General features: G+C 35.7%; 1 protein-coding gene across 3 annotated transcripts in view; it reads left to right on the forward strand.

Annotated features, from left to right (window-relative positions):
- ATP2B2 (ATPase plasma membrane Ca2+ transporting 2) overlaps nt 1-13,486 on the forward strand; it is a gene marked incomplete at both ends in the record, with an annotated part of 161,046 nt that overhangs the window by 119,232 nt on the left and 28,328 nt on the right. For all 3 annotated transcript variants that reach the window (XM_079540127.1, XM_079540128.1, XM_079540129.1), the window contains 4 exons: nt 1,383-1,562; nt 2,591-2,678; nt 8,696-8,802; nt 9,524-9,715. In XM_079540127.1, the coding sequence (XP_079396253.1) occupies nt 1,383-1,562; nt 2,591-2,678; nt 8,696-8,802; nt 9,524-9,715 (567 nt within the window). The remainder of the gene's footprint in view (nt 1-1,382; nt 1,563-2,590; nt 2,679-8,695; nt 8,803-9,523; nt 9,716-13,486) is intronic.

The following is a 13,486-nucleotide window of genomic DNA, read 5'->3' on the forward strand; positions in this document are numbered from 1 at the left end:
GTCATTCTGCCAATGGCACGTTTCTGTGGGTGCAGCAGTTTTCTTCACAGTAGTGAGAAAAGTACTGGTCTGTTCCTCAACTAGGTGTTCAATGAGGCATTTTGGAAAAGAGATGCCTCAACTGCCTCTAGTTTATTAAAGAGGAAAGAACACAACTGACCAGATGAGCCATTATTTCCTGTATATGTGCATCTGGCTGAGTTGATTTAGAAGTGTTGGAGACATTTCTAGTATCATTATTCAAGTGAATAGCACTATTTTTTTCCTGTGGAAAAAGTATGTTAATGAAGATGCAGAAACATGGTGTGAAATTGTACTCGCTGATTAGAATAATCATTATCTACAGTACGGTTTAAGAGTGTATAATATTTATCTCTAGTGTGACATTCAGTCCAAAATGTATAGCCTTTCTGGCTCTATGATCTCTTTAGAAGTAGAGTGTTTGCCACGCTGAATAAGATGGTGGTTGTCAATCAAAGGCAACGTGCTGCCCCCAGCAGTGTCGACTGTAAATATAGGGGAACTTAAAATGACTCGCCAAGCACAACATTAGCAGTGCAATGTTGTAAATGGTGGCTCCTTTCTTGACAGTTTCTGTAGTAATGGATGAGGTCAATCCAGTCTAATTAGCGACAAGTTCTACAGCATACCTGCACTACACTGACGGCTGACTACAGTAAGGTGGTGCTACTGTAGTCAGTAATATTCATTTTGATGCCACTTCTTAAACTGAATAGGTTTGTTTTGTTTTTGAAAATTGCTGATTATTACTATTTTAAAATGAGAATTCTTTTCATTGCATATTTCTATTTAAAAAGCCTTTTTTATTTTTAAATAAATTGGTTTCAAGTAAGTGTGCAGATTCTACGTTCATCTCACGTACCATTACACACTAAATTCTCTGTCATTGATATACCTACTGTGCAGCAGTAGAAGGTAGTTTCATGAAGAAAAAAAGCTAAGGGAAATCATCCTTCATTTTTAATTTTTTTTTAAATAAATGATTCATGAAACACTGAAGTCATTTATATCTGGAAATTCCACCTGTTGATACGCATAAATTTGAGTAGTAATGCTGTTATAGAAACTTGATTTTACTGAAAGGAAAATCTGGATCAGAAGTTAAATTATATTATTTTTCTGTACAAGATAACTGTATTCTCATGTTTTCATGTATATTGAGTATTTTAGGTTCAGCACACTGTACCTCAGTGCTGAAAAGAAAAAAAAAATAAAGCAAAGCTACGGAATACTCCTGTTTATATTAAAATCAAGAGAATCTTTAGGCAACTGATCTGAAAACTGACCTGATTGGGAACATCTGGCTTGTATTTCTGTCTCATATCTGGAAATTTTCTTTCCCTGTTATATTGCTTTTGTAGGTCCCAGAAGCCATAAGAAAGTGCCAGCGAGCTGGAATTACGGTCCGCATGGTCACTGGAGACAATATCAACACAGCACGTGCCATTGCCATAAAATGTGGAATCATTCATCCAGGAGAAGACTTTCTTTGCCTTGAAGGGAAAGAATTTAACAGGAGGATCCGAAATGAGAAGGGAGAGGTAATTCATGTGCTAAATCCATACATATTAAGAATGTGCCACAAAAACAGTGAGAATACTGACATGCTGCTTCTCCTGTGCTGACGTGTACATTGCTTCAGTAAAGATTACTTGGAGAGACTGGTACTTCTTTCTAGCAGTATTCTTTTGCAACTTAAAATACTTTTGAAAAGCCACTCTTTCCTTCTTAGAATGCAGAACCGCTACAAGTTTTGTGCTAGATTTATTCAGCATATTTTAGAACCATAGCATACCCTTCAAGAAACTCAAACTAAGGACAGGAAAAACAGGTTTCTTAGCTAAGAGGAGAAAGAAGTCAACTCTGCAGGCTTAAGTCTCATCGAAATGCTGAGAACCAGATACTTTCCCTTTATAACACTTTATGTAATCCATCTATTACTACATTCACTCATTCTAACAGTTTGAATAATTTCAGTCTGTTCTTCAGATTTTTAATTCCGCATATAAAAGACAGATTATTGAAGCCAGCTTAAAAAAGGTGAACTCTATGCTGTGTCTTAGAATCCATTGTGAGGACAGGCATTTACTCCTTACATTGCCTGAAGGAATCCTGGGAGCATGAGGATATGCTGCAGGTTTGTCCTAGTTGCTGCTGTGGTATAACTGAGAAAATTCTGCCATTACTGATGACAAAATGAAGAACTTGGATTATAATGCAGAATAAAACAACCCGTTTCAAATTGTAAATTGTAAGCTGTTTGATCGGCTTTGAGAAACTGTACTATCCTACAGTCATGTTTCTGAGTGGGACGATGTGCGAAGAGCATAAGAAAGGCAGATAAAATACAGTGGCAAAATTGACCTATGTTAACCAGTAAAAGACTTCCAGTAGTACAAAAAATGACTTTTTTGGTCTTGCTGCCATTGATGTCTGCTGTAATTTTTCTGTGCTTCTGGAGAACAGATCTTAGTGAAATGAATCCTCTGCTGCTTGGACACAAGTGTATTTTGCATTTTTCTAACTACAGACTAACAGTTACCTTGTTGTTTTTGTTACTGTTTTCCAGATTGAGCAAGAGCGGATTGACAAAATCTGGCCAAAGCTTCGAGTACTCGCTCGGTCGTCTCCCACGGACAAACATACTTTGGTCAAAGGTGAGTGAGCATATGTGAGCATGTATGTAAAGTAATGGCAAAGTTATTGGAGAAGGCTCAGTACATCTTTTGCATTGTAAAAATATTACTGTTAAACTGCATCTGAGCTATCTTTAATTACAAATCACTGCTCTATTCACAGTGCAAGAAAACTTTCTTGGTAATTAAGTCCCTTGTGCTTGCATTCTACCTCAACTTTCAAAAGGAAAACAAAAAGAAACTCATTGGCAGGAATAGCAGAAGCATCAGTCAGCATAAGTCAAGTAAAAGTATTAACTTATTTGCCCTGCGAATTTTTAATTGGACTAGAATGAGGCTCTGGCTGGGAATGGAAAGTGTGTTTTAGCTGGCTAGAAAAATATTGTTGAAAAATGAGTAATTTTTCTTATTACAATAGTAATTTTCTTATTACAATATTAGTTTTCAAAAATCATGTAACTAGGCATAGACTGTTATACCTATTTCAAGGCAGTTCCATTTTCCTGTAGACTCCTTAATTGTGTGCTCTGCATAGATTTCCTTTAAATTTCCATTTGTTTTTAGAATCTGTTTTTGTCCTATAAAAACTGTACCATAGAAACCATGCTGTCTCACCATGCCGTTTGCAGATGGATGCTTCTTTAAAAGGGGAATTTATTTGTATCATTCTTTACAAAACCTTTTTCAAATCTCACATTTAGTGCTGGCTTGACATTTTATTCTTTTGACCTTTGATCTCACAATCAAAAGCTTAGTAAGTCAGAAAATTTCTGATCAGGAAGTTTTTGTGGGTGGCCACAAAAAGATCTTTCAGCTGTCTTGACTGCTTAAAGAATTCAGATTTAGGTAGAAAATCATTTCTGGCTCTCTCCTTTTGGTATGCCAAAGTTGTCTTGAAATTACTTATTGTGACTGATTACAGACGTTCTTGATCTGGATGTAGTTTTTTTAAAATGCCTGAATGACTTCAGAGCCAATGTTCCCTGGAGAACTTGAAGACTGGATCAGTTGGGCTCTGAGGTTGGGACTAGTGTATGTGAAGAACTCAAGAAGCACAGTTCATTCAGAAGTACCAGGATCAGTGTAAGCTCTGGCATAGCACACAAGATAAGGCAGCTGGAAACAGACTGCTGTTATTCACATTCTTGACACACTGTTGAGACCAGTGATCTCCAAAGTGAGGTGCAAGACAGTCCACTGGGATGCAGTAAGAAAATATTTGTCATTTATAAACAAAATCTCATTTTTGAACTAATTTTATTTCATCTCTATCTTATCCTTTTCAATTTGTATTTTGTGTAATTTTTTTAATGTGACTAACATATTAGTATAGTAGTATGAGTGCAATTTACAAATAATATGTATATTTTGGGGGCATTTGCTCAAATTTTTACTGATAGTCATTCACAATCAAAAGTTTGGAGATGGTTGGTTTGGACAACATTATTACTAGTTCTGCATCTCAGAATTCAAACAGCACAAAGTTAGCTGCCCTAGTGCATACGATGTACTGTCTTGTAGCTCTTGTAGGGCATGACTTGTAAAGCCTATTATAGCTTTATTTGTTACAGAAGCATACAGCAATTTATGCTTCATTGAGTTGATTAAAAAAGTCCCCTGGAAGTACTCATTTGAATCATGTAGGATTTTCCCTGAAGAGGAAAACAGAACCTTTGCCAGGGAAAAAGAAATCAATAAAAGCTGAAGAAAAATAAGCAACAAATTACTGATATTCTATAGCATATGTACTTTGACAATCCAAAATATATTTACTACTGCTGAATATAACAAATACAATTAATGTTGCTAAGGTATGACAAAGTCAAATGATAGACCAATTAAATACCAAACAATGTTCAAGAACAAGCCTATGGAAATCATGATGGAATTTTTTGGATGGCAATACTCTAAGGGCCATTAAAAGTTACAAGAAACTATTTAAATGTTCTCTAGTTTTGAGCTTCTTGTTAAAATGTTATATTTTTCTCAGACACTTGAGGGATCAAGAGGATTTTCTTTTCTTTGATGTATTCTAGCTGCTTTAGGGTAAAAACACACATCACAAAATAAACTTTTTTTATATTTAATTTTTAATGACATAGGGCTGCTGGAGGGAAATTTTTTTTTCTTCTGTAACACAGTGCAGTCTCACCCAGCAAAAGGGTTCTTTTCTTTTACATTTCTGTTTTTACTATTGCTGAGGGACTAGAGAAACACATGGCTCAGCATTTAAGGCTGGGCAGAGCGTGTTCTCTCAAATATTTATGTATTTGAAGTAGAGATGGATTGAAAAAAAATGTCAAAGTGATTTAGCATCACAAAGTGTTTCAGTGAAACAAAAACAGTTCACTTAGATGTCTCAATCCAGTTGAAATGCAGTCTCTTATTGACTTCATGAAGTCAGTTGGTATGATTTCAAATTATTGTTTACCTTAAAATATAGCAATACAAATGCTTGTTATCTATAGTGATGTGTCATTATATTATTACTGAAATATTTCAAAATTGTCATATTGGTTTTTAAAACAGTAAAAAGAAGCAGCTTGTTACTGATGGAAACAGCATCCTCATCTTATCAGAAAATGCAGAAGATAAAATAGTCAGCTTACAAGTTAAAGAAGCTGTGTTTTCCAGTATGTTTAAATTTGGTTGAGATTATTTTTCCATGATACTAAAAACAGCTGTTCTCTTTCTTTGTAAGATTAGAAAGCAGAAAAGAAACTTTAGAACAAATTTTTGTAATTATTACCTTTAATTACTAAAATATTCCAAATATTCTTCCTTGTGACAGTATTATTGTACTGCTGACCTCATTAGTACTGAAATGCCATGACACTAGGTAAATTAATTAAAAATAAATGTATCAACTGAAGTTCTGAACTTAAATATTAGTCTTCTAACTGAAATATAAAGGTACCTGCTCAGAACAAAAATCCCACACGTTTGTGCCATATTTTTCCCTGATTTTCTACTATCATGATCTTTGCAGAACAGTATTCACTTAATACTTACCAATGCTGTCTGCAATGTTATTTTAAACACTTTCACGTTAACCTTTGAAGTTCTATCATGCAAGTAGGTAAGCATTAAGTGAATTCAAATTATCTCCTTCAGTCAGATTTTCTAAATTCTTGTTAGATGAACATGAGGTTTGAGAAGTGTAAAACATGAATCTCAACAGAACAAGCCTGTGAAAATGTATTACCACATCTGTCTTTATTTGGCTTGTCAAAGAAAGATAAATATGATTAAGTGTATGGGATGATCAGCTTTCCTGCATTAGTAGCACCTGAACTTGTGTACATCCTGAATGCTTACAGCTGTGTATGCAGTGCTGGTATCTTTCATAGCACATTTGTATTGTACATACAGTGCTCCTCTTGGCTATACACAGTTCTTTTAAAAAAACAAAAATGTGATTTTTTCCCTCATCAGAAGCAAGTTGCTTTCTCTGGCAAATTAATGTCTTAAAGAAGGTTCATGTCTGCGTCCCAAATTCCCATAGCATCAGTGGAATCAGTATCTGGAACCGACTGTAATGTTATGCTCTAGGTATTCCTCCTGTGGGTGCTGAACAAAATTCATTTTGGCAGAGAAAAATTGTAGTTGAACAGCTTAAGAGGAGAGCACAGATCAGTGAAACAGTAAAGGCTGTTTTGAGACAAATCTCTGCCAAACTTTATGAATTCCCCTGATATGCCTTGCAAAAGGTGGTTGATTGAAATAATGTATGCAAGCATTTAACTGGAGTACAGCAGTTTATTTTTTACAATTTACCTGACTGTTAGGCTTGAGAAATTAATACTGATTTTTATTTTTGCCCATTATCACTGAGTGGAAATGGGCACTTTGTGATTGGCAGTCTGTCAGATCCTACCCTTATTTGAACTTCTCACTGATCAATACAGCAGTAGTAGTTCTCCACAGCTCAAGTAAAATGCCCTTCCCTGGCATCCCTCTTTTGTGTCTGTATACCTTTTGTAAAATCTGTATTAGGATATTACTTGATACTAAAGAAAACTTCTGAGATGAAATTGTAAAAATATATCACAACTATTAACAAAATGACATCAAAAGAAAGGAGAAAAAAAAAGAGCTCAACAGTACAGCGATGTGAGGAAGGAAGGAGGAGAGACATTTAAAATAATATTGAGAAGTCAAGGAGCATGGCTATAGCTATGAATAGTAAAGGTGAATCTTCTGAATCCTAAACAATTGCTGCTGCTTCATTTTAGAAATTTGTCTGATCTACAGAGAAGTTCCTCAAAGACCTTCTCTCTGCCAATAGCACTACAGACTTTTATTCCATACATACATGGTTCTGATGGTTCTGTGTTGCTCAGATGGTTACCATCAGCATCTCAGCCACTATCTGCAAGAACAACATTTTATCTGTCTTTCCGTGACTGCTGATTATACAGTTCTGTGCTCTGGAGAGTGTTTGGCTCATCCCAGCTGCATAGTTTGCTTTTATGGATAAAAATGGGCAGCTGAGTAGTGTAATCGTTGACATTTGGCCACTACTTATATCCATTAGGAAGTCATTTCCTGAAAACCCTTCAGCTTCATGAAGGCTGCGCTCCCATTTGGAATCTAATCATGAGAAGATGCACTCTACCTGTTTGGAGCAGTTAATAGCACCAAGTGTCATAGCATTAATGAATTTCTTTAGAAGCTCAAGCTATTAATTTAAAACCAAAGAGCAAATTGATTGCAAGAGGAAAGACAAGATACTTTTTAACAGTGTCAGCTGTTGTTCCTGTTTGTTTAGTAATACCAAAAGTAAATCACCCCAACAAACTGAAAGCTCTCATTCTAAGATGTTATCAGAATAATACGCCATTTATTTGAGTTCATAGTGCCAGTGGAAAGCGAATGCTCTTTTTAAAATTTTTCTTAAGACTGAAAAATGCAGGACACTTACTGCTTCCATACTGCACTGCAATCTTCTGCGTGTCTGATAAGGCTTAACTTTGCCAAGAGGTTGCTATTGCTCTGTAATCTGCAATTTCCTATTTCTGGATGGTTATCTGGTATGGGAATTATTTTTTTTCCCAGAGTAGTTGAAAGCTTTTCACACTGGATAGGTTTTGATAATTGTTTTTGGAGTATATGGTATGGCTTTGTGCAAAATATTTTAGCAAAAGAAATGTCATTTTCCCCTCCCCCCATGTTACCTACACAGAAATCCTGTATTCCCAATAAATTGACAGATGGACTCTAATGTGGAAACAAAAGCATGCGCAGAGAATTATTCCCATCCTCTTAAAATGCTGAGCTGCTTTTGTGACTGTAGAAGTATTAAATCTTTCTGCATAAGTAGAAAGTAGTTTTGTTTTTGGCAATTAGGTGAAAATCGATTCACCAACTACTTTTAGTGTTTTCAATTTGAGATAATTTGTCAAAGGAAAGTGGGAATTATTTTATTATGACTATTTATTAGAATGTTTGGGTTCAGAATTCATAGAATTATTTTATATTTTCTCAAATCGCTGTCAAACATCTTTCTGTTAAAAAGGTCATTTGGTTCCAGCTGGATAAAATTAATGACATTTGTTATCTTTAGGTTATACTCACTACTGATTGCCAGAAGGCATCTCAGCCAAACAGGCAATATAGTTAAAACCAAGTTCAGGAAAACTTTTAACGTGATCTTAAATCTTCAGCAAAAAAAGTCCACTGAAGTTTAGTCAAGAGATGGACTGACATAGATTTATTGTGATACATAACTATGAATAATAGAAACCTTCCAGAAGAATAGAATGAGCTGACCATATATCCTTTGATGTCTGTGCAAATTTTGTTGTTTTTTTGATGGTTCTGGATATTTCCATAAAACTTCTAATAGGGATATTGAATATAATATTGATCATGTATTTCATCATTATTTTCCTTAGAAATCAACTATTAATCTCTGTAAGATTCATGCAATCTGTGCTACACAGGTACTGGTTGGAAATACCAGGGAAGTTTTATCTTGCTACCTATTTTATATATATATATATGTATGCATACACAGACATATACATTTTTTGCAGGTATTATTGACAGCACACAGGTGGAACAGAGGCAGGTTGTAGCTGTGACTGGTGATGGAACCAATGATGGACCAGCACTTAAGAAAGCCGATGTTGGCTTTGCAATGGTATAATCTTGAGCTTATTTATTAATATTTGTGTCATTATAAATCTGCTGTAAGAAGTTTTTCATTATTGAAGTGTTGAGAAGGATAATAAATGAAGCAACATATTGGAAGGGATGGGTTGCGTTCCTTCAGAATCCTTTAATTCTGTATAATAGATTGTCTTGCTTATTTTCATACTTAATCAATATTTTGCAGATTGACTAAGTAGAATCCAATGCCTGAACAGAAAAATGAACTCAATGTTCTTCCTAGAAGTGCAGTACCCATTTGCATTGCTAAAATCCAGTGCTACATGTAAACATGTCCTTCCAACATACTATGACTCTTAGCATATATGAATAGAGAATATGTATTAAGATACGTAATTCTATTTTTATCATTTCTGTTCAAATATACTGATAGAATATTCTCAGTGATTAAAAAAAATGCCACACAAGAACAACTCAAAAGTTAACTAGTCAAGAAGCTGATGCTACACAGCATTCAGCGGTATCATGATAAGAATTCCAATGCTTTCTGTCAATGCCCTTTTCTGCTTCTTTATTCACCTTCAAAAATAGATTCAGTTAGCCAACATCCTAGCGAGTATGAAGTGCAGAATATACTCAGCATCACTGCTATGGTGCAGGGTAACTCTATGTAACTATGACCTTGAGTATGCAGAGGTTTATGTTCTGTCCATGTACTTCCCGGCAACTTTATTCCCCATTATTTTTTCCAGGGCATTGCTGGAACAGATGTTGCAAAGGAGGCCTCAGATATCATCCTAACAGATGACAATTTCAGTAGCATTGTGAAGGCTGTAATGTGGGGACGTAATGTGTATGACAGTATCTCCAAATTCCTGCAGTTCCAGCTCACTGTTAACATTGTGGCTGTGATAGTGGCTTTCACCGGAGCATGCATTACCCAGGTAAGGATAACTTCAGCATTACTAAAAGCACAAGGCCAAATCCTATTAGCTACATCTTTTCTTAACTGAAGATGAAGGTGATTTACATTTAATTCTTACTTTGTACAACACAAGCATTCTTTCTGAAGTTCTTCTGAAAATTAAGGATTTACTTAGGATCAAATTGGTAAGTGTTAAATAGCTGTTGACGAAAGGAAGTGAGCAAATCCATCTTATCTAGGAAGTAAATTCCTCCCTTTTTTTGGCTGCATATTACAGCTGTGACTGAGCCTGTGATGAAAGAGCAGAAAGTGCCAAGAATTGGAAGAAGTGACTTTGTTTTTCCTTTCAGAATATTCAAATAATAAGTATGTGTTTAATGACAGATTATGAAACGAGACTATTATTTTCAAGATAGCAGTACACAGAAGTAATCCCAGCAGGGGAACATTTTGACTGATAAAACAATTGTTTTGTAGCTTTCAGGCAAGTCCTTTTAATTTTAGGTGCACATAACAAGCCAATTAAATGATGCCCACAGTTAGAATTGGATCCCCTTTTCTCCCTCTACACTAATCTCTTATTGTAGTCTTGCTGCACATGCAACACGTTTTGGTCGTTTACAAAAGCATACCATGTTTTTTCCTACAAGTTACTATTTCTTAATTAATATTTTTTTTCTTTTACTTATCAAGAATTCGTAGTATTTATAATGGAAGTTCATCCTCCATTAAAAATAGAAAACCAGTAGTTTATTAATGCTATTACTCCCCCAAATGTAAATAAACATGCATTTCAGATGCTGCAGAGAGATACTGTTAAAAAAAGCTTCTTCTGGTTGAGATGCACTGATGTTTCTGTGTACATCATGCAGCCACATGTACCTGTTTCAGCAGGTAAATTCCACCTCATGCACACCTGAGCAGAACAATGAATAAGTTATTAGCTCTGCTCTGGGGTAAACTTACATTGCAATCATGGAATTAATCCTTGAAACCAGAAACTCGTGTACCTTTATGAAACCATGAGGTCAAACTTCTCCTAAGCCTTGACAGACGTTTAGAGGCCGTATCTGAGCTGTGTGTGAGCAGTCTCCCAGTTCCCAGCTTCTGCTAGCGCATCGCAGCAGCTGAGTGGGTGCAACTGTTGTCATTTATCTCCTCTGAACTAATTAAGCATTAGAGCTAGGGCTGAAATTCTTAGAGAAATCAGAAATTGGTTTTAGAAGCAAGCAGCAGTGATCCTAATATATGAAATAAGTATTTTTACTCTGTGCAAAAGCACTAAAACCTCAATTTATTGATTTTCTGAGAAGTAAAAAACGGCAAGGTGCTAAGTGCTAGTTGCCTACCATGCTGCCTCCATGTCTTCATGATGCCTTGTTGTCACAACTGAGCCTATGACTAAGACAGAAGTCTGAAACTTCGTTTTCCCATGGAAAATAATCACAAGCATACTGAGAAAACATTCAGCTGTAAAGTGCTTTTTACTGACAACAGAAATTACATGAATAAGTAATAAAGATGTGGAAGGTAAACCTTTCCAGATTTCAACAATTGTACTAAATAATATACAAAAAAAGGGCTAATAGCAACATGGTAAGAGTACCAGAATTGAACTGAGGGGACTGATTCCTTTTGAGCCCTTGTTTTGCAGACATTCAATCACTATTGACACACATTTATGTCAGGCAATTTTTTTGTTGTTGTTGTTACTGTCCGCTGATTTTTCATTGCTTTCTGAAAGCACCAGAAAAAATTAACTCTAGTTGTTAAGTAAAAAATTTCTATTTCATTCTTGAAGAGGTAAACGTTATTGAATCAGTGCAAATACTATTCTACATTGAGGTCTTGTGTAGCATTTGATCAATGCAGGCACGTTCCCCTTTCTATTTCCAGAGCTTTTTTCATCCTTTGGATCATTCTATCAGCTTCCAAAAGGATCTGGATCAGGCCCAGTGTGTTTGTATTAACCCCATGGTCTCTAACACCATCACTGAGACTGTCAGGTTCACAGTTTCTGTTGATGGTTTTTTCTAATGTGCAAGCTCCTAGAATTTGTGTATTTCTGCACAAAGAGATTCTTATGTAATTCATTAATTTGGCAGTAAAAACATAAATATTCTGTAAAGGAAGAGATCTGAAAGGAGCTAAAATTGAAACTAGGAAAAAGGCAGCAGTTATTTCCACTGTGGTTCTGTTTACACTGAACTGGCTGACTGCTGATGATCTCAAGCAGCTCTCATTTCAATCTCATTCAGCAAGGATCTTGCCTTACGAATGAACATTATTACGTTAGGCTTTGACTCAAAGATTCTAGGCAGTGAAAGGGCATTATGTTTGTTTGGCTCATAAGCTCTACTAAAAATTACACTTGGGAACATACTGCACTCTCTTGTTGCTATGATAATAGCTCTAGCACAGAATGCACGAATGTACTGAAAAATCATGCAGTAGGCTAGGTGTGCATGGATAGAAGTCTGCAAAACTGTGCACAGGTTTTTAATTATTATTTTGACTGAATCAATTAAGTTCTTAATAAACAAAGCTGAAATCCAGAGTTTCCAAAAAGCAGCACAGCTTTCTATGACCTTCAAAATGAACATAGATTGAAATTTACTTTGCTTTCAGGTAGTCGATTTGGCTTTGTTTGACCCACAGAATTTAATTTTAGTCCATGACTAATATTCAGGTTAATGAGTATTACCCAGCCTGCCCTTTTGGTGGTTTTATCAAATTTAGAATGAGAAAATTTCAATTTAAGGGGCAATGTTTATTTCATGCTTCTTAATGTTACCTCTCAGAAAAGGTTTTCTGTAGTTCAGAAACAGCACACTGAGATGTATTAAGCTTCTTTTACGCTTACGACTTTTTGATGTTGTTTTTTTGCAGAGAATGTCTACTATGTTTCTTCTTTGTGCTCCTTTGTTGCTGCAATAGTTTAACTCAGTATCCAACATTTATACCATACTTAATGCTATTCCAATTTTAGAGAGGAATTACAAAGGAGAAGCATTTGGCTATTGAAGAATTTATTATGCAGGCTAAATAGGACTGATGGAAATGGTCATTTGTTATCCTATGTCATCAGTCCCAGTGTGAAGTTAAGTAAAGAAAGCAGAAATCACGTCCTAAGTGACTGCTGCCAAAGTGATGCTGCCCCTTAGAGTGATCTAGATTAGCCTGTGCCCTGCATCAGCTTACAGCACCTTGATCTATGAAAGTTCTGTTAGTGAAATTTTGTGTTGTGGTTCTGTAAATGCTTTGAAACGTAGGTCATACAAGAAAACCCAACTTCAAAGTCTCTGATTAAAAGTTGAATCTAGATCACTCAGTCTACGGCTGCACACTTGTCCATTGTGTACACAGCAGCCAGCAATGGTCAGTGCAGTTTCCATGGCACAGTACAGCTGAGACAGATTACTTCACCTAATCTTTCAAGTAATCTAATTAATTTACCTCTTGCTTCCTTCTTTGTGTATAATCCAGTGCATGCTTTTAAAGTGGTGAGGGTATGACCATCCTGAACAGTTTGCATGTAATTTTTCTTTCAGTTTAGCAATTGATTTCTTTTTCACTGGACTAATGAGCTACAAACAACTGTAATCTGACTTATTTCTCTGGGTAACATCTGACTGCAGAGCCTTCAATGCAGTGAGGGTTCTTTTGGAACTCTGGAACTCTGCCTACCAATTGTGAATGCTGTACTGCAAATGAGTCATTATTACATGTCTCTGAGTATCATATAGATTTCCATATGAAATTTCATGCTGTTTCCAGTCCCCAGCATCCA

The sequence above is a fragment of the Tetrao urogallus genome (assembly GCF_951394365.1).
Source record: "Tetrao urogallus genome assembly, chromosome: 10".
Lineage (NCBI taxonomy): Eukaryota > Metazoa > Chordata > Aves > Galliformes > Phasianidae > Tetrao > Tetrao urogallus.